The sequence below is a fragment of the Sturnus vulgaris genome, chromosome 1, assembly GCF_052056855.1.
Source record: "Sturnus vulgaris isolate bStuVul1 chromosome 1, bStuVul1.hap1, whole genome shotgun sequence".
In the NCBI taxonomy this organism is placed as follows: domain Eukaryota; kingdom Metazoa; phylum Chordata; class Aves; order Passeriformes; family Sturnidae; genus Sturnus; species Sturnus vulgaris.
This window is the reverse complement of record NC_142243.1, coordinates 131,796,671-131,822,137: the sequence shown is the minus strand read 5'-3', so window position 1 is coordinate 131,822,137 and position 25,467 is coordinate 131,796,671. Positions and strand designations below refer to the sequence as shown.

Sequence of the window (25,467 nt, the reverse complement as noted above, 5' to 3'; positions counted from 1 at the left end):
TCCCAGCCCCTTCCTCTGCGCTCCTTCCCCTTCCCCGGCGCCGCCGGCCCGGCCGCCTCCCCGCCCCGCGCCCGGCAGCGGGCAGGGCCCTCCGCGCCGCAGCCATGGCCGCCGAGGGGGTGGACGAGCGCTCCCCGCTGCTCTCCGCGCCCGGCTCCGGCAATGTCACCCCGACCGCGCCGCCCTATCTGCCGGACAGCAGTCCCCGAGGTAAGGCGCTGTGCCGGGCGGGGGGGTGGCCGTGGCTGTGGCTGTGGCTGTGTTTGGCGGGGTTCGCGGCGGCTCCGCCCGGGTGCGGCGGTGCGGGGCTCCCCCCGCCTGGCCGGGGGTGGCGGGGCCGGGCCGGGGCCGCCACCGGAGAGCCCCCGCCCCGCCCCGGCGGGGAACAACAGGTAACGCCGCTCCGTGCCCGGCACAGGCCGTGCTCCCCGCCGCGCTCCGGCCTCAGCGGCTCAGGAGGAAAAATAAAAGAAATTAAAATAATTGTTTGCAGGGGCAGAACAAGCCCGAACCGGTCTACTTATTATAACTCGCTCGCATGCCGCAGCTTGCGTGGTAATTGTGGGACTTGTGTTTCCCCATTAATTAGGAGCAGGATTAGGAGCAGCTCAGGCGGGCATGGGCGGCTGCGGGAGGGGCGCAGCGCAGGAGCTCGGCCGGTGCCCGGGTGTGGGCAGCGCAGGAGCCCGGCCGAGCTCGGCCGGTGCCCATGGCCGTGCCGCGGCCCAGGGGTGCCCCGGTGCGGGCAGCCGCATTGAAATACCGAAGGGACTCGGTGCAGTGTGGTAGCAGAAGTCCAAAACCACGAGCATGTCCTTGCAAACACGTTTCAAGGCCATAGCTGGTTTTGGCTTTATTTTTAAAGCCAGTCCGATACTGCGGTTACAAATCTGTAGTCGTGGCATAATTATATGTTATTATCGTTCTTGCACAAGCTTAGGAAAAATCGTCTTGTTGATCAATACTGACAATTTTATTAGTAGGTAGAAAAAAAATTACTTAGAAAATATAAATCAGGATATAATCAAAGTACATTAGTAGTTTTTTTCCCTTTAGGTTTTTTTTTTTTTTACATTTTAGAGCAGGAATTGAGGTGTGGAGAAAGCTGAAGAAATGAAGACCAAATAAGATTAGAATAGCTTTGCTAGCAGTACCCTTTAAAATGTAAGATTACAATTCTTATCTTCAGTAGGTCCAGTGTGTTGGCCCTTTCTTAACGATTTCTATTAGCTATGTTCATGACATGCATGTAACTAGAATGAGTGAGCATCAGCCTGTTTTGAATGATATTTAAACTCAGTCCTCTTGTCTTGATGTCAAAATGTATTTCAGTAGCTGTAGCTGGTGTTGACTGTTTACTTTGATTTGAACTGGACAAAGGAATATTGGCTTAAAACAGCAGAAGTTGGAGGCTTTGACTTTTTATACGGAGATTATTTGCCATCATTTTTTTAATATAGGCATTATCCCTTAAGTAAAAAAAAAAAAAACAAAAGACATCTATCGTTTATATTCTGGTGTTTGGTGTTTTTATTCTTAGTGATCCTTATCCTGTAACCATTACTTTTGCATACATTTCAGTCTGTTTTTTGGTGGTTTTGTTTGTTGTTTTTTTGGGGGGTGGGGGAAGTCTTTATAAATTTAAAAAGTAATGAAAATGCTTTAGATTAGTGACTCTTGTTTGACCCCAGGGTAAAACTCATGACCTGGAAATGAGCTGTATCCTAAATGCTCATTTCAGTTGGTAGCCATGTCCTCCTATGCCTTCAGTGGGCATCTGTTACTTGGGATAACTGCTTGGGCACCTGCGGTGCGATGCGCTGCTTGAGATAAGTGGTTTCTCCCCAAAAATGAGGAAGAACCAACATAGAGCTTTCTTGCATGTTGAATACCTCTTGATTGATCAAACATGAGCAAACATACTAGGTTGCTCTTCAGAACTGCTCTTCAGAACTCTCAGAAAGAAAGCTGTGGAACAGAATTTTGCAGAGTTGTGACATAGGCCCAGTAGCTCTGCTTCCCTTGCTCTGTTGGCTTTCCTTAGTGAAAGGATCTGTGCAAGCTAAACCACCTTTCTAGCTGACTGGCAGTCTTTATCTCTCTCCCTAGCACAAGGCTAAACTTAGAGGGAAAAATCATTCCTGTGGAAAAATTTGGTTTGCAGAGCTTCCTTGATTAACATCACCTGAATAGCGTGGAGAGGCAGAGGAAGGAGGAAGAAGCCTTTTGTGTCAAAACTACCACCTGAATGTACATTAATAGGTTTATCCCTGTAATTATTTACTGTGCTCAATATATTGTCCTGAACTTTACATTAGAGAGACCATGGTTTGAAGGTAGCCTTCTCTTCTTGTTGAGTTGAAGCTGAGACCCAGCAGACCCTTCCCTGTGTAAACTGGTGGATAGTTGAATCCTGGTAATCAGTGTTTGTTCTGAATGATGGAAGCAAACAAGAAAATCTTTTCAGTGTGGATGCAGGCCACAGTATTTAAGCAACTTTTCACAACATCGACAAAGGGTGAAACGATCAGTTCTGTTCCCTGTAGTAGGATGGTTAGTGCTTTTTTATTTCTTTTAGGTTTTTTGGGCCCTTTCCAGACTTTCTTAGTTCTTAACAATGTATCTCTGGCATCAATCATTTAACTTTTTCCCTTTCTCACCCGCTCACAGGTGATTATAAAGAATTCTTTTTTTGGTTTTTTTTTTTATGAGATCAAACTAATTTCTATTTGACCGAGGTAGGATGCAAGTGGTTCTCTGTGATTTTCACCCTTCAACTACCAGGGGAGGAAAGTGCCCAGGCACCAGAAGGAATTTCTCAGTTTGCAAATGGGCTATCTTCCATTGCATCGCTGTTCTACAGGGGTGAGGAGGGAGTCAGATGTACTCTGTGGTAGGGCACTTTGCTAATCTTGCTGAACTAATTAGTGGGGTTTTTTTGGGGGGTTTTTTGGGGTTTGTTTTTTTTTTTTGTTTGTTTGTTTTTTTGTTTTTTTTTTTTTTTAAAAAGAAAAATTTATAATATAGCTGTAAACTGGTATGTCAGCAGCAGGGAATTCACTAATTAAATGTGTGTATATGAAGCTTGCCTAACACTCAGTCATGTCCAGCATGACAGCCGTCTGTGGACTCGTTTTAGATATTAGTTAGCCTAAAATTTAAGCTGTCAAAAAAAATAAAAAGTCATACCAAAGTATGCTAATGTGCTTTGAAACCTCTTTATTAAGGGGTAATGAGCAGCTGACTCTGAGATAATGTCTTTATTTTCCTTTTCACCATCCCCCACCCCCTTACTCTCCCCCAATATACTTTTCTTTACATTTAATTTTGGTGGTTTCTGCCGGTTTGTTTTTATGGAGCACTTCAAAATGCACGTTTTCTTTGAGCATGAAGGTTGCAGTGCCAAGATACCTCATGCTTTCTGCTCCAGAGCAAATGTTATTTGCTGCAGCACGGCTCTGAAGAGCAGCCATTATTCGCTTGTGTCTGATATTTGCTGAGCCAGCAGGACAGGAACAGCGAGGCTGCTTACCTGGAAGCCAAGCAGCTCCAGTGTGAGGCTGGAGAAGTGGCTGGCACTGTGTGTAGGGGCTCACACACCTCTCTTAGCCAGCTTTCAAACTCCTTAGAGATATCACTTGGAAATGGGGTATAGAAAATTATAAGTGTGTAGAAGGTATGGCTGTTAATTTTTAAAGCATTCCAGAATCATGGAAAGCTGAAATGTTGTGGTCTGTGTCTCTCTTCACTTTCTGGTACCCTTAAAGGTATTACTTGCCTTAGTACAGCCACCCTATTCCCAGCTCACAGACTTAAACTGTCACACTTTAAATGGATAGGACAAAGTCAATAATTTTTGTAAAACAATTGTTGCTTTTTAGAAAAGCAATCTTAAAGCTGGGAGTGAACCGTAGAGGAGTCTTGACAGAGAGTTTGGTGTTTAGTCTTTGGAACATGCCTTTTGTTTTCTGGCTGCCTGTTCCCCTAGCCAGAAAGTGCCAGCTGCTCACTGCAGGAGCAGTTAAGCAGCCTGCTGACTGCCAAAACCCCCTTGCAGCAGCCTTGACTTTGCCATGATTGTTAAGACTCTGCTGTCCCCATCATATAAATCTCTAACCTGATTATTTCTGGAGTGCTCTGGTAGGCTTGAGCTTGTTTCTACTTGCCAAAATGTGTGGGTTGAGGTTTTGTCTTGTGTGTGTTTGTTTTTTAATGTCTTGTAATGTCTCATGTCCTGCATGTGGCAGCCGTACTTAAAATAGGGTATCACAATACTGCAAAATACTGATACTTAATTTTTTTTTCTGGATCTTGAATTTTTTCAGTATGTATTTCCTCAGAAACAGAAGAGATAACAGTACTGTTACCTGATATTTCTTAAGGATGTTGTTTTCTGTAACCAGTGTATCAGAGATGAAGGTGTCAAGTTCACTTCTTCAAGAAACAGAGCATTAGTTAGTGTCATGAATTGAGAATTGTATTGCTGAATATAAGTTAATTTTGTTTCTCATCTGAAATAATTCAAATATATTGGTTGTGGTTCTGAGACTCTCAAGGTATCTGTCTTTTTCCTGCTGCCTCTGAATTAAAATCAAGCACAGGTCTGGATTATATGTAGACCAAGTAGCAAAGAGAGATCGCAGCATGGCTGTTCAGCATGCACTTCAAAGGTGTGTGATGACTTTCAGATCTGGAGGGCAGACAGGGTTTCATATATCCCTCCAGCTTATGACATTCAGTTCAAGACAGAGTGAAGGAGTGATGAGTGCTTTCTTACAGGCTTAAATGTAATACTTGGGCTTGTCAGCTTTGATAGCAGCCTGTGATTTCCCTCACCACCCTCCAGCAGATACTGCTCTGCTCAATGCTGTTGGTAAATGGCTGATCTCTCATTGCTTCTCTGAAGATTTTGTTAGACTGCTTGGATATAACCTTTGAAAAACCTATTGAAGCCCAAGGCTGGAGAGCATTTCGAACTACTAGTATTTTAAAAAGCTAAATATGAACTACTGAATATGCCTGTTTTGTAGTTTCTTACCTGAAAAGCCCTGAACTTCTTGATAAAATAAAAGCTGGTGCCAAAGAATTGTGGCGATAAACTTGTGAGAGAGATTGCTATGTTGAATTATCTTCATTTCATGGATTCTTAAGCTTCAGAGAATCTTCAGTGTTTCTTCCCTGTTGTGTCGTGGGTTCATGACTGACAAAGCTGGAGTCTGAAGTCTGCTCTTCCCTGGAGATCTGAGGCCATTAAAGCCTTCCTCTCCAAAATGACTGAAGACTTTCTTGTGCATTGGTACTTTGGCTCCTAGACAAGAAAAATATCTGGAACTTTCAAAAGCAGAAGCTTTGAAACTTCAGGGTTTTTTTATTCAAGATGGCATAAATTTGCTGTTGTACTCAAAACAGAAGCGTTTCATGCCACTTCCTATCCTAAGACCTGTTTTCTTAACGGGACTTTTTTGTAGTTTTGCCTGTAGTATCTTCTAATGTATGATAAACACTTGTCTGTATTTCAGTCTTTTTAGATATTTGTGAATGCTGTATATGACTCTTCCTACCTGTGTCTTGTTTTATCTTCTGGGATCTTTTTCTTCAAAAGCCAGTCTTGAGTAATCTGTAGTAGGTTTGGGGGTTTTTTAGTGGTTTTTTTCTCCATGCATTTTCTAAGGACAGTAAAAAGTTGGTTTGAAATAAAGTTATATAGATGAGTTTTGTTGGATCCAGAATTCTGAGGTGATTTACTGTGTTTGTGTTGCTGGTTTGCTTTACCTGAAACTATGGATGGTGTTTGCTTACACGGAAGTTGTGGAGAAGGGGAAAGCAAATTTAGTTTTGTTCTATGTTTATACTAAACAGTGAGGTTCTGTTTTTTTTTTTTTTTTTTCTTTCTTAAGCCTGTGACTGCTAGAAGTGATGCCTGCTGGAAATGTTTTAGGATCCTTTGGTTTTTCAGCTGAGATTTCTTTGTCTCTTGCAGCAGAGCTTCCCCCTCCATACACTGCCATTGCAAGTCCAGATGCCAGCGGTGTTCCTGTGATAAACTGCCGTGTGTGCCAGTCACTAATCAATTTGGATGGCAAGCTACACCAACACGTGGTTAAATGCACAGTCTGCAATGAAGCTACGGTAACATGGATTTTTAGCGTTTTCGTGGGGGGCACTGGGGGTAGAGCTCATGTCCTCACCTGGGCAGGGTGGGTCCCTTCCTGCCACCCCCAAGGAAAAGGAGGAGCCAGCTCAGTTGACTGCCCGTGTGGCTGGTGTGCAAGCTCAAGGCATGCTGCCATGAGGATGGTCATAAGCAGTTAGAATAAATCTTCATGTGGTCCAGCTGGCTGTGCAGGATGTCTGCTTCTGAGGAGGACAAAAAGCAAAGATGTCATTTAAGTAATTACTCTTCTGTAAAGAAGGATAAAATTGGTTTTGATAGGATGAAGAGCAGTGTTGAATTGAATTATTTTAAGAGTGGGAGAAACAGAGTGATGAACCTGCACCTCTCCTTGGATGACTGCCTTTCTCCTGAAATACTGTTCAGTCAGTTGGTTAGCCTGTAACAGACCTCAGTAAAAGAACTTTGAAATGTTTAAGTCCTAGGTTCTTTTCCAGTGATCACAGACCTATTTGTTTCTTCTCCTCTTAATTCAAGTCTTCACTATTTGGCTTCCTGCTTTTATTTTTTTCCTCCCGCCAGTTTTAGTTTTGGGTGTTCCACAGCTACTGCAAGCATTTGTATGAAGAACACTGGATTATATTTATTAAATGGATTTATTATATATTTGTTATATGAAACGAACTTTAAATTATGTCCTGAAAACAGGACTTAAAACTGCAGGAAATTTTTTTCCACTTAAAAGAGAGAGTAGAGAACCTGCCACTGATAGTCAGTTTCCTGTCCCATATATAATGTTTCAAGCCAAACAAAGTATTGTGCACCTTTTGATTTGCTGCATGAAAGGGACATTGAAACTTGACTCCCAGATTGGGGAAAGATAATTTCAGTACAGTTTAACATAAGATTGCAGTTCAGTGATGCCTTCATATTCTTTTAGTGACCAGGAAACAGACTGTGATCCTTTCACTGTTGAATAAAGCCATTGTACCAGGCAAGAAGGGTTGTTTGATGTTTTGACTGGTTTTGGGTGGTTTTTTGTTGTGATTTTTTTTTAATATATCACTATTTAAGCTCACATTTAAAAAAAATAACTAAACTGAAGTCTTGAATTGTCATTGCTGAAATATGAAGTTTTTTTTCATGAGTTTGCAGAATTTTTGTTCTAATAAGGAAATTTTCACTTCTTAAGAAAGAAAAATTTCTAATTTTGTGTTGACTGTGAAGTTTCCTCTGTAAGAGGAAGTGTATTTCTCTATTAGCAAGAACTTTTCACTAAGTTGTTCTGCTTTGTCATCCTGTTATGTGGAAAAAAGTGAATTGCTATGACTTCTAATGTGTGTTCTCTGGTGGTTGTGGTTCTTTTTTTTTTTTTTTTGGTTTAGCCAATCAAAAACCCTCCTTCAGGGAAGAAGTATGTTAGATGTCAATGTAACTGTCTCCTTATCTGTAAGGATACATCTCGGAAAATAGGCTGTCCAAGACCAAACTGGTAAGAATAAAATACTGTGTCTTGAGATGGTTTTCATTAAAGCAGCTGTTGTCTTTGTGTTGAGTATTTAACACTAAAAGAGATTCAAGCCTAGGTCTCTTTACATGGACACTTTCAGAGCATTACTGAATTGCTGCAGACACAGGTAGTGCTAGTGTCCATTTTGAATATACTTTTTAAGATTGAAGAGGAAAAAATGTTTTCTTTTTTTAGTCTCATGTGTGTGTCCCATTATATAACTACTTTATAAGTCAAAAATAATGTAAAGAACCTTAGAAGAAAATCCACTTCTCATTTCTGAGACTTAACATTCATAATTTCTTGGAGGCTTAGTTGTTGTAACCACACAGGATACTCACTTTGCTAAGTTCAGAGTAGGGATTGGGAGGGAATGGGAGATGGAGTAGTAGCTTGACTTCAGTCTCCTCCTTAGTTATGCTGAGTGTCCTTTCAGCTCTCAACTTTAATATACACACTTGTTATAAAAGAAGCAGTTGTGATTGCCATAGTGAGTGTTGTTACCATTGGGCTTAAGGTGTTAAAGATCTCACTGAGGTAGGAGGAACTTGATTTTAAGTGGTGCAGCTCTAACAGGAGAAATAGAGAGGAAGGCTGAATGCAGATATGTGAAGGGGACTTCTAACCCACCAAGTGCCCTAGTCATCAGTCTATTGGCTATTCTGGTTTTGAAACATTGTTTGAGACTTGTGGGAATTACCTTTTTTACTAATGCTTTGTTGGGTAGGACTTCAGAACATTCCAAACATTTTTTCAGAGCACAAAAATATTCAGTTATAGCATGTAGTTGGTAACTAAACTAAAAAAGTTCATTAATTTTATTAAAATAATCTCAAAAGCATATATCTAAGCAGTTTTCCTAAGATAGTCTATGTATTTGTCTTGCTGGAAACTGAGCAAAATTAGTGTAGTGTACTTCAAAGGAGAGAGTTGAGAGTATGCCCTAAATGGAGGATTCCAGACTGAAGGAAAGCCATTCAGAATACAGTTTTGGTTGTAGATGGAAGAGATTAAATATTGCTTTAATTTCCCCCTTCACTTTTTTTATTCTAAGTCTCATCCTCATTCTGAGTTGGTTAATTTGGGTACTGTCATTTTGGACCGACAAACTGTGTAATTTAACTGGAAGCACATTGAACATAAAAGCAAATACTTTAAAGCAAATTGATTTTATTTAGTCAACCTAGGGTGGTTTTCCTTTTTAGTTTACTCAGTTTGAATGGAATTTTTACTGTGCAAGTCTGGATATGCTTCTTATATTGACATGTTTGTCAGTAGTGTGGGAAGGAGAGCTAGGTTATGGAAGATCCTTAGTGTTTCTACATGTTTCACATGGGTATGTACATTTCAATTCTCAGGCTTGCTCTGCCTGGGTATTAAGTTTTCATTTTTCCGTTGAGCATGTCTGTCATGTGCTTGCAAATCTTTGATCCCTATAGGGTTTAGGCTTGTATGACTGATCTTGTAGGGAAAGAGAACATTTTTAAAACTGAAAACACTTCGGAGAGCAACCAAAACTGGGTGCATCAGCTGTTTAACAAGTAGATGATAGTTTAAAAGTGTCAAAATATTTGGTACTGACTGAGCTAATTGCTTGAGCGCATCGTCCTTCTCTTTTGCTAGCTTAATTACATGTGTATCTAATGTTCTTAACACAGTAGACGCATCATTACTCTTGGTCCAGTAATGCTGATTCCAGAAGAGCAGCCAGCTCAACCTGCCTTGCCAGTTCAACCAGATGGAACCAGAGTGGTGTGTGGGCACTGTGGAAATACATTCCTTGTAAGTAAAGCATCAGATTCTCCTTCTCGCCTACCATGCTATCCCTCAAGCTGTTGGTTGTAAGCAGATTTACGACTGTATTGCCTCACTCTCTGACATCACTGAGGAACTAAAACTTCTTCTGAACTCATTCGTATTGGATGTATGGTCTGTATTTGATTATATGCTTTCAATAAAACTTTTAACAGTCTTTGTATAGGTGGACAGATAAAGGCTGAAGTCTGTTTTAATGTTTTGTGATGTGAGTGTGGACAGCGCTGGAAGTAGTAGTTGATCTTTCAGGTTCTGTTTAGGCTTGCAGTGGTGGCTGTGTTCTGCAGTGGCCAAGAGAGCAGTTCTGTCATTGCTGTGTGAGCCCTGGAAAGCTGTTGGTTATGGCACTTGCCATTGGCATATCTGTAGTTTGTTGAAGAACTGGAGTTTTGGTTTATATGCAAGAGTGACAGTTGATCCCATTTTTGAAGTAGAAGGATGCACGAATGCTCTTCTGCTGTTGAACTCTCTGTAGCCTTCCAAATGGACACGGTGCTGCCACACCTGAATTTTGATTGCAGTACACAAGTAAGCTAGCTTTGGCTTCATCATCCAGCAGTGATTGAATCTCTTTGAGGTTTGTGAGTTGTGGGAAATGACTAGATAAGGGGTACAGTTAAAGAAAACAGTCACGAGAGAGGTGGCACGTTCCTGAAACAAAGGACTGTAAGATACATAAAGATCAGAGAATATTCAAGTGCATGTTGTGCAGGGAAAAAGGAAGCTTAGGGGGTACAACTCCATGTCAGCTTGTACCAGCAAAGAGAGAAGAGTTGGCTTTTGATAGGCTTGTGCTTCAAGACTTTACTTCAGAATTTATGGATCAGTGAGGTGCTTTTATGGCTTAACCCCTGGTGTGCCTTACCATGCAGCTCTTGCTCACTGCAAACACCACCCAGCCCACCTGCCCTGGTGGGGAGGAGAACTGGGAAAAAGGTAAAATTTGTGGGTTGAGATAAAAACAATTTAATGACTGAAACAGAAAAAAGTACTGCTAATGATGATAATAATAATAATAGTAGTAATGAAGAGAGAGAGAGGAATAAAACTCAAGAGAAATAAGTGGTGCTCAATACAATTGCTCACCACCTGCTGACACAGCAGTGATCAGCCCCTCCCAGCCAACTCCCTCCAGTTTGTGCACCAAACATGACAGTTCTGTGGCACGGAATATCCCTTTGGCCAGCTCAGCTCACCTGTCTTTGGCAGTGCTCTCTCTAAGTTTCTTGTGCACCTCTTTGCTAGCAGAGCATGGGAAACTGAAAAGTCCTTGGCTCAGGGGAAACACTTCTTAGCAACAACTAAAACCTTAGCTTTTTACCAACATTGTTACTAAATCCAAAAGAGAGCACTGTACCAGCTATTAAGAAGAAAATTAATACTCCCAGCTGAATCCAGGACAGGTGTGCTGTAATGTCTTATAGTAGGTGATGAGTGCAAGGAGATGACCCTTACGCTCCTTTCTTCTATTTTTTTTCCAAAGAGAAATAGGAATATGATGAGGAATTTACAAGTAATGTGTTAACTGGAAAGCAATTAGAGAGATCCTTGAGAAATATTCTGTCTACTAATTCTGCCTATATATTAAAAAATGCAAAATTTCTTAAAACCCTCGCTGAAGAACAGTAGTCTGAAACTGAAGATAGCTGAAGTGAGTTTTCTGTTTGCCTTTTCTTTTTGGCCTGTCTTTAGGTACTTTGACAAGCATGGAAGTTTTACTTGTTTTGATCCCCTATTTACTTTATATAAGTACAGTCCAGATTAACTTTGTAGTTTACACTATGAACTACTTCAAGTGAACATGAGGGGAAAAAATCAAACCCATAAAGTCTGGGTTTGTCCATAACTACTAGACTATACCTTAAATGGTTAAGTTTTCTAGTTTGGGATTTGTGCATGTGACTTCATATCTTCTGGTTGCTTTAGGGAACTGCAATATTTTGAATTTCATAGTGCTGTCTGCCAGGATAAGACCAATTTGTCATTTCGTGATATGTTGAAAAGAAACTCTTTGAACCATTAGAAATTTTAAGCTTGCTATTTTTTATGTTGAGTTATCAGGAAACAAACCCTTTTTCCCCTTCATGTTACGCAGCTTTCCCACCAGTCTTTTGCTTCTACTTTTTTCTATAATTAAGTCTGAGACTCTGAAAATAAAATTTTAAGTTAAGAAAAATCAGAAAATTGCTTGGATTTGAGAATGAGCCAGAGAAACAACAAAAAGGGATTTTAGCCAGCCTGGAAGCTCAGTTTCTGCGTTAGTATTTCTGCCTTAAGTATCTCCATGTTGTGAAGAAAACACGTAGTGCTAGATACATCTCTCAGTAAGCTATTCCTTTTACTTTACCTAGAAGTTAAAAAATAAATAAAATAGACAAGCAAAGCTAGAATCCCTGGGATGGAAAAGTCAAATTGTCATGTTCTCTTCTCTTTTAAGAGTTCACCAGCTTTCCAAGATTTTTTTTCCATTTAAAAACATGTCTATGGGGCCTGTGTTTTACTTGCCTCTGCACATGGTGGGGGTGTTTTTCACTAATTATGAAAAGCACGCTTTTTGCTATTGAGTGCCTTAAAGTTTCTCTGTCTTAACTGGAAGAATGACTAAATACTGAAGGGAAATTGTAGCCAGACTGTCAGTGCTTCACATCTTGTTAATCAGATTTTCCCCTTGGTAACCTGATAGAAGTTCTTTCTGTGTTAAGGTTTCTACTGTTTCTGGCAGGTTTGGATTTGAGCTGTGAAGTTTCTGTTTCTGCCAGCAGTAAGTCATTCCTTGCTACTCCTCTGTGAGAGACCTCTGCTTGCAATGGTGTGTGGCTATCAGAGGCTGAGTTGTCTTTGGAAATGGGGGACAAGGGAGGGCTGTCCCTGTGTCCTCTCCCTCTCTGCCATCTTCCTGCTACTGTCCTGCTTTCAGAGGGACCTCAGGTACAAGAAGCCAGGAGCAAGCTATGGAAGCCATAGGCTGTAGGCTAAGCATTGTGCTTTGTCAATTTTATTTTTTTTAACTAATCAAATATGAAAATTACTTCTGAAATAATTGAATAAAAACCCATTAAAGTTTTCAGAAAACTTAGATATTTTGAGTTTGTGAAAGTATTTTGCTTTCCTGAAGGACCAGAGGGGGAATGGAGAGGAAGCTTCTTTTACAGAAGCAGCTGTATGTAGGACTGTGTATATGTTTATGTACATGTCTTTTTTGTTTTGTTTTGTTTTTTCCACTGTCTTGTGTTGAATGCACTGAGAAATATTTTAGGCTTAGAAGAAAATGTTTGAGTATTCTTCTAGTAATTCCTTTGATGGATGTCTGGTTTTTGTCTACAGTTGAAATATTGACGAGCTCTGGATTCATCATCTCTTCATCTGTTTCAGTACATCTAACCAGGGATTTGGGCTGTATATTGTATTGCTCCAATTAAAAAAAATAAAAATCATTGTATTCTCAGCAGAGAGCTAAATTTCAAGTAACTGTAACTTCTTAACACCATGAATCAATATTAGGTACTTTAAAGCACTCTGGAGTATGGGTAAAAATGCCGTCATAAGCATGATTTACAATGTACACAAACATAACCTTTCCCCAGTGTGCTCATATGATTGGAGTTCTTGTACTTTCAAAGTCTTGTCACAATTTTGCTCTTTTTCTACTTCTGGTCTGTGTAAAAGGCATCATAACAGTTACTGCTTCCGTTATTTCCAAGTCACTCTCAATGAAACCAGATTATTGCTGATTCCTTTTTCCATCAATATTTGCAGCCCAAATGCATTGGAGTTTGTAGCCATTAATAATTTGGTCTAATAATTAGAAATCTTAAAATTCTGGAAAGCTCATTAATGAGAAACTAAGGAAATGGGTTGCCTACACTGGTTTAGAATCAAAACTGATGTAAAAAAGTGAAGTTGAGTTACATTTAGGTAAAATATAGATCTTAGAATTAGACTTCCTTTTATTTCTGGAATTGCAGTTGAAAAAGCTGAAATAACTGCTCTGGTGGATATCTCTCCATCCCCAGTACTGACAATTACATCTTACCCAACTTTCAGTGTGTAGAAATTACGGGAAATTGAGTAGGTTTTTAAAAAGGATGCAGAAAAATACTGAACTTGCTCTTCTGCCAGGAATGTGGAAGTAGAATTAATGCTCTTTAAAAGCTTTGCTTGGGTGGGGAGTATTACAGAAGTTTTATTAAGGAATAAAATAGAACTCTGCTAAATCAGTTTGGTCAGGCTTTGTAAACAAATAATACCAGTTACATAGTTGTTCTGTAAATGTGTAAATGGATGCTTCAGAACAAAAAAAAAAAAACATGGATTTCTTTTTAGTGAGATTTATCCCCAAGTAAATAAAACTGAGGAAGATATTCAGGAGGTAGGAAAATGCTCGGTAAATACTACAGTTCAAAACCTTGTTCACAGCAAAATCACAAGGCATGAGAAGACACATCTTTCTTTGCTCATAAAATCATAAATTTCTTCGCAGCATTTAAATGGTGCTTGCTGTGAGTTGGTGCTGTTTTCCATGTGAGGGTGGGCTCTGATTTTGATTCATGGTTGTAGCAGTTATAACACTGTTCACTTCAGTTGGACAGCTTCAGATTTCTCATAGGGATAAGGCAGGGCCTAATGGAGGCACTTGGGATCTGCACTGTGGCTTCTCCTGCTTTTAACTTACAGTGTGACTTTTGCATAGCCAAAAAAACTTCCAAACAACCTCCTCCATTTGAGAAAGGCAACAGAAGAGAGCTGCAATTACAAGATAACTGCTTACAGGGAGAAAAAAAAGGGCATTATTCTCTTGATCGAGGCAAACATGTTTAAATGCTTGTTTACTACTGTTATCACAGAATGAAATTTAACAGCACCTGCTGTTTTTAAGTGAATATATCACTGTGTATCCCCTGGTTGAGTTAGTTCTAGGCTTTGCTTTCACTAAGGCTGTTTCCCACATAGGTTTTAGTCTGAGCATGGAAAGTGGTGACCCGACCATGTACAATTTTTCATATCTTTTTAACAGTTATGTAAAGTAGCCAATACTGTTCTGTTTCATTGATGTAAAACCTGATATCTACTTTCTAAAATATTCTTTAACACATCTCTCTTGTACCCATAAGTTAGTTTTCATAAGTGATGCAAGGGTTGGGAAAAGATTGCAAAATACTTCTGTCTGTAATTGTGCCAAAGAAAACATATTTATTTTGATTCAGAGTATATTCGTAGTCTTTAAGTAAGAGAAGGAAACCTATTAATATTATAATGTTGCCCATACTACGCCTGTGGATGCAACCACATTATGTCAAGCAAATTTTGTAATACTAAGGCAAGTCATGGGAAATGTTCACATGGAAATCCCAGTCCAATGTTGCCACTGACAAAAGGGCATCCCGTTTATAGAAGAAAACAAGAAGCAAGTCAAAGAAAGTCTGAGAAGCAAAATGTTTTCATTGTGACATTTAACATTAAGTGCACTAACAATTTTCTCAGGTCTGATTTTCAACTGTTTTCTTCTTTTTCTTTTTGTTTTTCTTTTTTACAGTGGATGGAACTGAGGTTTAACACACTAGCAAAATGTCCACACTGCAAAAAAATGTAAGTAATGTAAGTTCTCTGAAAGCAAGGTTATGCAAATTACTGTGAAGTAGCCAGTGTTTCCTCTGTAAGTCTTTGGAGTAAAATGTGTCAGTTGTGCTGATTATTTTCCTGTGCTTATCTGAACTTCAAGGCTTAAGCAGATACTGTGTGCACATGAATTCTCCATTCTTTATGCAGAAATCAGTAGCTTTGACAAATCCACCTGCATTTATGAAAATGCTCTGATTGAATTGATAGAGGCAAAAATAAGCTGCTAACAATAGACAGGAATGGATTGATGAACTTAACATTTTATGTCCTTGAAATTTTACCTCTTCATACAGTAGTAATCAGATGTCATCTTGAAAGGTAGAACTTGAATCACTTCATTGTTAAGGGAGGAAAGGAAATAATCTTGTTTTAATTTGAGGGTTTAGTGACAGTATAAACTAAACAACTAACTTGTGTTAAGCATCTTAATGTGTTAGCTTGTTCAATGTTTATGAATTACTGTGGAAGAACTGGTCTATTCATTTGTTATTACTTCAAGAAGAACAAGAAAAAATACAATACAAGAGCTGTAAGCATTTTGTTTTGGTTTGGTTTTTTTGGGCCTCTCTTTTTGAATATTTGTTTGGCTCAGGAATTCTTAATTTGAATTGTTGCACTAGTAACATACTTTAAATTTGTATGGGGTCTTGGCCACAGAGTGTGAAATAAGACATAAATATTACTTCAGAGACCTTCATGTCCTGCTGATTTATTTAAATATGTCTTCCTTTGACAGGCAAGTGTGAATTCCAGTTAAAGGAACAAATGTGTTTTCCACTGGGAATGGAGAGCCTCAGCTGTGTTGTATGGTGCAGGAAAAGTAGCAGGTCCTTTAGGAAGGAGAAAGCTTAGGATAAATGTACCGTAGGTGTGGGCATGGCCTGGCCTTCAACACTGATTGAAGTCTTTTATCTGAGTATTTGATAGAGAAGTCTAGTGCTGTGTTTAACCACAGGAGTATAACCAACCCAGTGTGGAGTTGTGGATATGTTCTAATTTGCTTAGGTTAAATAAACTCAGTCTTGATGCTGCTTTGCAGGGATGTTTGTACTGACACATTAAGTTTCTTCAGTCCTTGAGGGGGGGTTGGAATTTTGCTATTTGGTTTGTTTTAAAACTAATTGCAATTATGTTTTATATTTTAAGTCACCCTTGTTAGCTGACCTTGGCTTTTCTCTTGACTCTCCTTAGGTCAGTGTTATTTGTTGCTTAACATTAAAGACCAAAACAAGCAGTAAAAACCAACCAAACAAAAAACCCAACCTTTGCAGCAAAATAAATCACACTCCAAGCAACAGTCAAAAGTCACAGCATGTGATCTTGTGGTCTGTTTTCTGTTGATTAATGTTGCCTCTGTTTTAAATTCCAGCTGAATTCAAAGGTTTTCATAGTATTTTCCTCCATTAAGTGCAAAGCATGCTATCTGTATGTAGGAAAGCAGGAGCCTCTCTGCAGTGCAATTTGTGATAATTACAGCTTGTGTGACAACTGTATTGCAGAATGCAAAACAAATTTTAACAAGTGGGCACGTCTGTCCTTGGGCTGGGGATGCAAACTGTGGGATATTGTAATTTAGCTTTGAAGGAGTTGCTTGGTGCTTTCCCTCATTTGAGATGCGATAGTTGGGAGTTCTGCACTTCCAGCAGCATAAACATTTCTGATACATGGATTTAGGGCACAGCATAGGTGAAACACAGCTTTGAGTCATGATGATGGAATAAATAACTGCGGTGACCTGCTTTCTATCAGGTCTTTGTCAGAGGTCATCATAGCCAAGTAGTTAGAAGGGAGTGTAAGGGTTTCATCTTATTAAAGCAGAGCTTTTCGTTAGCAGGCGAGTAGTCAGATGTAGAACTGTTCATTCCTTCTGGTGATTAAGTTGATGATTGTCACTGAAAAAAGGATAGCGTAGACTAAGGCAAAAGGCACCTTGAATCACTCCAACAATAAGTTTTTCAAGGAGATATCAGCTGACACCTTTGGATTCATAATTTTATTTCAAATGTTTTTAAAAGTGCAGTGAATCTCTGCAAATAGTTTGTTTTCGACCTTTATTTGGCTGATGGATACTAGATCTTTATATTAACATCTTCTAAAAGTGCAGGGGAGATCAGAAATTATTACACTAAAAAGTTAACAATGAAACAGTGTTCGGGGAGAAATAAAACCATCATGCCTCACAGTACCTAAACAAAGGAGCCTCTCATATCTGAATGTAGGGGGAAATAGGATCTTCTTATCTGTTTTTAATCCCATCTCTGTGCTACCATTGTGATACAACTTTGTTTTGTGACACACTTGTTTTATCTTGCAAAGTAACTTGGGAAATGTAGGGAATTAATTGTGATGTAGAGAACAAAATTTTATTTGGTGAATGACCAGCTCTCTTTGGAAGTGGACTATAAAGCTGTCATATCAGTACAGGTAAGGTGTTTGCAGAAGCCTTACTGATCCATAGTGGCTCTGCCTGACACAGGCCCTTACTTGCCTTGGGAAAATAAATGTAGCTAGTGAGGAAATTGTCATGATACAGTTTTATTTTATAGTGACACCTGGGAATAGGGGGGGAAACTGTTTATTTTTGCTGATTTAGTGTTCTTCTGTATTGTTAAATACCAGATATTTATCAGCTTGTTTTCCAAGAGTGAGAGATTTGGGGAAAGCTTCTGGTATTTTTCTCATTTAATGATGAAGAAGCAGGAACTAGTTTTTTGTTTGCTAAGATGTATATTGAATCATCTAGAAAATTCAGTTACTAGAAAGAGTACCTGAATGGTACAGGTTGTTATTTCAGAATGTCCAATCTATTTTTTTCCCATATAACCTATTGCTTTTACTTTTTAAGGTCTGCCCTAACTACTAACCTTAATGAATTTATAACACCTTTGCCTCATAAAGGACTTCTAGGAAAGAGAGAAATGTTGGAACCTCATCACTACTGTGGAGGCTAATTTCACCAGTGCTATTCTCCTTCAAAATATTGGCATTTTAATTTTCCTCTTAAAAGCATGTTTGAAATCCTGGTCATAATTCCTATTATTTGGAGCACAAGAGACCCAGCGTTCCTTCCTGGGCTACTTCTTATATAGCCTTTGTCCTATGTGGCAACTTTCCTCTCTTCTAATTACTCTCTGATGCAATATTGGATTTGGCATCTTTTATATCAGCTGCTGCTGCTGCCCAGAGTTCTGGCAGGTGCTTTTGCTTCCTCAGCATCATCTCAGAAAGAAGGAACTGCTGCTTTCTAGATTGCTCTGCAGAGTTCCCTCCTATTCCCACAATGGAACTAATTGGTTGATTCTGTGATGTGAAAAAGTTCTTTTGATCCCATTTTTAATATTGCCAGATGTGCTTGTCAAAATTGTCAGTTGGTAGGTTTTTGGGATAGAGTTTCAACTTTCTTTATTCTAACTTAGTTTGGGAGTTTTATGTATAATTTGGGGTGGGTAGAGGAAGCCTCACTATCTTGGGGGGATCAGTCCCAACATCACTGTTGGGAGATGAAAAATTACTAATGATTTATTTGGACTCCTAGGTCTGTTATGTGACTGTATAAACTTTAATATCTTTCTTCAATCATTGCTTTCTGCAGAAAGAGAAAAGCAGCTAAATTCAGTGATTCTTTACATTTCCATTTTGTTATATTTGTGTTGATGGTTTCTCCCCCAGCCTTTTTTACTGGATAGAATGTGTGCAATACACAGCACATTAAATACCATGTATGTTTTAGGTATATTGGACATGACACTTTTACCAGCTTATGGTATCCAGCTCTGTAATAGAATTAACTTTGAGTACATAACCACAAAATCCTGCAAAGGAGGGAACCTAAGGTCAGTTTGGCCAACTCATGTAACTTGGAATTGAACAACATATCCCTTTTCTAGAATGGCTGTAGAGTGGCTTTTGAGGGAATGTGTGGAGGTTTGTGTGAGAGGGTAAGATACCATTATTTGCCCAACTGGGAATTCTTACCCTAGTCCTACTCCAGTCACCCTCCAGTGTCCCATTTCACTATGCATGGTGAGGTTTTGCTCAGGAAGTCGTTTCCCCATGGAAGCTAACGAGCAGTACTGTTTGGAAGCTTTTCCAGCTCCTCTGAAAATGGCTTGTGAGCAGCCACTTTATTCAACTCTTGCCTTGAGAGATGAAGTTCAGTGTCTTAGCTTGAGGACTGTGGTGGTGTTTGGTTTTTGTTTTTTTTTTCCTCTTGGAGCATATCAGAAATTCCTTTTAAAGAAATAACGTTGAAGTAAAGCTGCTTAAAGCAATCTATTTGAAGGCTTTCTAAGACAAATGCTTAAAAATTTTAGTCACATGCTAAGCATATGAGGCCTTGCTATGTGGTTAATTAACTGGAGCCAGAAATTTGGTCAGTCATATGACATGTGTACTACTTTAATTTTTTAGCAGTGCTTTTTTCTGTTATGCATTTATCTTGAATAAGTTGGACTATCATGAGATGAGTAAAAGCATTACGCTATTTCCAAAGGTGTGTTGATCTCCCAAAATGGGATGAAGTACTTAACTAATGATAGCATGCTTCAGGATGCTTAAAAAAAAAACCTTCTAAGGTAGATAATACATGTTTTATAAAAGCATTTCTGCCTCTCTGGTCCTTTTAACTGTGCTTCAGTGGACTTTAATCATGTTCCTATTTTCCTCATTAGTAACCTGTATGTGATTTCAAATATGTGACTAAAGATGCATTTACTAAACAACACTGAGCTTCTAGAATAATTTTTCTAACCTGTAGTAAATAATGCAATGTTTTATTTGCATTTTATATTCTGTTTGAATGAAGCACTGTAATAGCTTGACACAGCAGGTAGAGCTGTCTATCCTGGAATTCATAGTCTAGATGACGAGTGACAGAATTTCCAGGGGATTTATTTACCTTGGTTGTCAGAAGTGATTTGTGCAGCTCATATAAATTGTGGTAGAACTCTGAAAGAAATTGCAAAGTAAGAAGAACTTGTCATGTTCTTCAAGTTGACTTAATGGCCTAGAGAATTTCAGTATTTGGAGATGTTGAACATGGAAAAAAAGTACATGTCTGTAACTAAAATGATTTGTATTTATCTTCAGAGCAGTTTAGTCACTGAACAGTATTAAGTATCCAAGAAATGGATAGTGAAGGTTGTTATTAATGACATTTAGGGGTGACAGAAGTTATTTTCAGTTACTTAGATGCAGTGAAGTATTAAAGGCATATGCTGATGTACTAAAAGTCTGAAGGGTGTCTTGTAATCAGCATGGAAACTGAAAAGCAAACTTGAGTTTTGCCATCCACAGGCTATCCAAGACAATTACTGGGCTGCACTGTGGGTACCGTAGAGAGGTAGAGACACTCTGAGGGTGTGGTACCACTTCCTTCCTTGTAAGCACCTAGATTTTGAGGTACTAGATAATCACCAATAGTTCTCATTTAAAATAAAAATGAGGACTCTGTCCTGTACTAAGATGGTGTGTGTCTGTGTGTATTGCCATTCTCTTTCCATCCCCAAAATGAGACTGAAGAGTTACTGTTGATGGTAGAGGTGGTTTTTGTGGTGGCTGTCATTTGGTTGATTTGGTTTGGGATGTTTTTGTTTGCCTTTAATTTACAATACCATTTATTTTCTAACAGTTCTTCTGTTGGAAGTGCGCTGCCACGGAGGCGCTGCTGTGCATATATCACAATTGGAATGATATGCATCTTCATTGGTGTTGGATTAACTGTGAGTGATGTCCCATGATAAATTTGCAACTGTGTGCAGGGGTGTGTGTGTTCAAAGGAGTTCTTAGTTGACCAGCTCTTGTTTTCCCAGCATTTGAGTTAAACTTTCTAAATTGGTATGGTTTTTGTCATCTTCTATTTAAACAGTGGACTTAATCATCTGAGTAAGCCTGAAAAATGTGGTTTTTTATTTTTTTTTTTTAGGGTATTCTGGCACTTTGATAACCTCTTTTTTCTGATGTTAAATGTGACTCTTCATCTCTAAAAACTTCAGTTTTATGAAAAATGGTTCGCTTCACTGTAGAAATACTGGAACATCTTGTTCTTGCTAGAGCTCTCAAAACTTCCAGGTTTCCAGAAATACATGTTGCTAGATAGGTAGAAATATAAGTTCCTGTGCAATAGAGGTGAATGGAATTCCAAGCACTAAAATAAGTATGTGTCCTTGTAATTTGTACAGGCTGTGAAGAGTAAAACCAGTTCATAAGCTATTTACAAATGAAAAGGCTCACTCTGTTGTTACTCTGTTACTTGGAAAGCTATCTGGCTTATCAGTACCTCATATGGGATATTAGAGCCAACTTTCTACCTGAGAATTCCAGAAAAGTTCCTGTGAGGAAATATCTCCAGTGAATTCATATGTGTAATTCTCATTATGCCTCTAGCTTTCATTTTAACTTGAATAATTATTTATGTGTGATCTTAAATGACTTACGTAGGATTTTCCAGGTTCCCTAATAGAAACAAAGCCAGAAATAAAAACCATGAGAGACAAATTTATTTTCCTTTTTTTTAATGACCTTACTGAGTTGGAAAATTATGTGAAAACGTTTTTCCATGAGGTTTGTCCAAAGGTTTGTGTAGCCTCTATCCCTGGAGTTATTTGGGACCTAGCTGGGTTAAAAACATGAACAACTTGGTCTGACTTTGGGGTTGACCCTACTTTGACTTGGGAATTGACAATAGAGGTCTCCTGATCTCCCTTTCAAGCTCAATTATCCTATGGTTATGTAAAATTAAGCTAATAAAATACCCAATTTACCCTTACCAGAGTTGAAAAGGTGCTGAAATGCTTCTCCTTAATATAACTTGCTCTTCCCCGAAGAACAGCTAGTGCTGTATGTTTGACACGATTGGGTTTTTTTCTCTTTTTAGGTTGGTACACAAGATTTCGCCAGGCGATTTCACGCAACATATGTTTCTTGGGCTGTTGCTTATCTCTTAGGTTTAATCTGCCTCATTCGAGCCTGCTACTGGGGAGCCATTAAAGTCAGCTATCCAGAGCACAGTTTTGCATAGAGAAATTGTTAGATTATAGATGAACATCTAGTGGTTCTGGATACTACATCCTGGACGCTTTTAAAACCTTTCCGGTAAGGATTCCATTCTGTTCAAAGTAGCTTAAAGACTGGGGGTCTCTAAGAACAAATGTTCATTGCACTACATAATATGCAAATAGTTTGTTTTGCTGCTAGATTCCCTAGCTCTGAATACTAAAGCTGTGTTTACATGTTCATAACTCTGTCTGTATAGGTGTTGAATTTTATTTCAACAGACAGTATTAAGTTTTACATTTCCTTTGTTATGTTAAAATCCGTCTGCCATTTTTCTAGGTGATCAGTAAGAATTCAAAAGCGAGAGTGTTTATAAGTGTTTCTACAGTAGCTTCACATTTGTACTTAACATTTTAACTAAAATTATATTCAAGTGGCTTGCTTTAAAACCTAAGCAATAAGCATTTTGCTTGAACTGCTTTACTGCATCTTTTGCCTAAGATCATAGTGACCTTATTCAGGAAATGAAAGTTGTGAGTGTTTAAAAGACTGACACTGTTGCTAGAGAGACATTTGTAAACACTGTATGCTTGGAGATTTTTCAGGTAGAGAGATGCTATTTTGGTAGTCCAATTAAATTTCCATTAATCCAGGATTGGATTTCAGTTAGGATAAATGCTTTCTCCTCAAGGATCCTGGGACTGAGGTTTTTGGGTTTGGTTTCTTTTGGTTGGGTTTTTTTGTTTTGTTTTTTTAACTGGCAAATCCTAAAAGCCATGCTCGGATTGTGGAACTTTACTCTGGTTATTCGTACAAGTTCCTTTACAGGGTCTAAGGGAAGCATTTCATATGACTTGGTTTGTAATACTTCAGTGTCATGTAGATGACAATAAGATGGTGATGGGTTGCCTCTTACTTTCCTCTGATCACATCAGATTTTCCCTGCTTGGGAGAGTTATGACACTGGTCACTGCAAAGGGAGACACTGTAAATTCTCATTAACTGCTGTAATAAGAAAATGAGTAAACTATTACTTGGACCATTCCATCAAAGTACATCTAGTCAATTTAGCACTGACTTGCCAAGAGAATACGGAAACAGAAAGTTTTTTCTAATGATGTATTCACAAAGGATTGAGGGACCAGTTCTTGCACTGCCCATCTTTATAATTTTAAACAAGTTTTTGCTAAATTCAGAAGGAATGTCCTGAGTGATTTAGACAACTGTAGTAATTTAGATAATGGGGTCAGATGGGTAAATTAATATGGATGTTTCAGGGATACATGTAATTTAAATTATCTATGTTCCTGCTAAGTCAAAATGATATTCGGATAAGGATTTTGGAGCACAATAAATGTAAATGATCAAACTGTAAATGATCTGTCTTTGTATGATGCTAAATGTATAAAAGCAGTAGCTCAGGATTACAATGTACCTTTTACAAATAAACTAATAAAGAAATAAAGATTATTATTCAAACTTAAATGCATTTTGTTATTTATATGTATATAAAAATGCATAAATGGACAAATTTCCTAGTATGATACAGGAACCACAACGGTATTGCACACCAAAGGTGAGGTCTGCATTTTTGCCAAACGGCAGCCTCAGGAGTATAAAAGAGCAATAATAAATTACAATTAGTGACGTTTTACGAAGAATGAGGACATGAATAAGGGATGAAACCACTGTTGGGATTCTATTTTCTTGAGTCAATGGCTTATTGATGGACTCATATACTCGCTTTTTTCCTAGTGCTTTTTCCATCCCTTCATTGTTGAGATTTGCTGTAATCACTTGCATTTGAACCAGTGAATACTCTTTCCTGGTAATTTTTGTTTCAAAATACTGCCTGCAGTCACATTTCAGTCACATTGTGAAATAAAGTAGGCTGGGGCTGTACAGAAAAACATCCACTGCTTCTGTAACTTCAGTGAGGATGGCAGTTGGTAGTGAGAGGGGGCTGGGTATAATGTTACTTTAATGAATCAAAGGAATTTGCACTTTTCTCCCCTGTGTTAAGCTGTACTTTATTTCCTGTTCTGTGTTTCCTCTTTGTCTTCTTAATCTTTTTCAGCAGAAGGGATGATACATGGACAAAGTAACTTACTTTTGTTTGGATCAGGGTGCTAGTACAATGTTTGCTACTACTTCCTTTTGCAAAGTAAAACACAGTAGTTATTTCTATAAAATGTCGTTACATTTCAGCCACTGCTGGGTACATATTGTGATATTTTCACCAGCTAACAAATTTAATGGCAGGATCTGATTTGACTTTGAGAAACTCAAATGGATGTGGCCATTTGTGAAGCGGACTTGTTTGTAGACAGTTGTGATGTTCTGTGCTGAGCTACATATCAATCCAATATACTTAAGTATTCTTAACGTAAAATTAAAAAAAACCCCAAAATCCTGTCCTGTGCATGCAGACTACTAGAACAACTTTCAGGTTTTATATTTACTCATTGTTCTTGATGAGTCTTTTCCTCAAGGTATTATTTCTGTGTTAGGTATAGGAAGGAATTATTCAAATTCACGACTAAAGGACTTCTGCTTTGAGGTTTTAGTTCCCCCCTTCCCTGTTCTCCTTCCACTTCTTTCCACTAAAACTTTTATACAAACTGTGTGACTTTGACTAGAAAGCACTTCAGACCTTAAACTGTGTTTAATTTTTTACTTACAAACCTACTGATGAATAAAATTTTACTGATTTTATTTGCACCCACTATACATGTTGATATATTGTCTTATGAGGCCAAGAGGGTAGTGTTTCTGAAAATTAGGTTATCAGGAGATCTTTGTCACAAGTAGCATGTTGAAAGTAGCTAAGTCTTTCAAATCAGGCTGGTAAGAAATGAAGCATGACGTGCTTGGAGAAGATGCTGGAGCAGCTGTGGAGTCATTAGTGGTTATTGCTGAGAAATTGATGTTGCCTTTATAAACAAAGGGAATGCCAGGGCAGCAGTTTCATTTGAAGTGCTGGAAAATCTTTGTAACTAACTTTAAGGACTTGAATAATAAGTAGGTGAGTACCAGCAAGATGATTTGTCATGTTAGATCTACCTCACTGCCTTTTCCAGGAGCAAAAATTCCACACTGAATGAAGTACATGCTCTAAAAATATCTTGGAAATATTCTTCTAAGCAAGCTTGAGAAACACATCAATAAAATTATTCAAATATAGTGATTATCAAACTGGGAAGATGTGGCAAGCCATGCATACCAGCTTTTTAGAAATACTTAATACTTTTGTCAGGTTAGTATGCTGTTTATCTATTATAATTCCAGCTCTTAGAAACTGAGAGCAAGCTCAGTGACTGCATTATATTAATCCATACTGTTTTCCTACTTAAATTCCTGTGTGATTTGGATTAACAGAGCCAGGGACTTAACTTTCCCATTCAAAAATTCAGTCGTG

The 25,467-nt window shown here is 38.6% G+C and overlaps 1 protein-coding gene across 2 annotated transcripts; it reads left to right on the top strand.

Annotated features, from left to right (window-relative positions):
• PIP4P2 (phosphatidylinositol-4,5-bisphosphate 4-phosphatase 2) lies at positions 1-23,534 on the top strand. 2 transcript variants are annotated; one of them, XM_014890742.2, is made up of 7 exons: positions 1-210; positions 5,981-6,129; positions 7,498-7,604; positions 9,281-9,404; positions 14,971-15,023; positions 20,686-20,776; positions 21,931-23,534. In XM_014890742.2, exons 1-7 carry the CDS (start codon positions 105-107, stop codon positions 22,072-22,074), a joined length of 774 nt encoding a protein of 257 aa, XP_014746228.1. In that variant the 5' UTR covers positions 1-104; the 3' UTR covers positions 22,075-23,534. The 2 variants fall into 2 exon arrangements, with proteins under 2 accessions (XP_014746228.1, XP_088033246.1); XM_088177120.1 differs by having other exon boundaries at positions 26-210; positions 5,984-6,129.
• Positions 23,535-25,467: the final 1,933 nt, after the last annotated feature.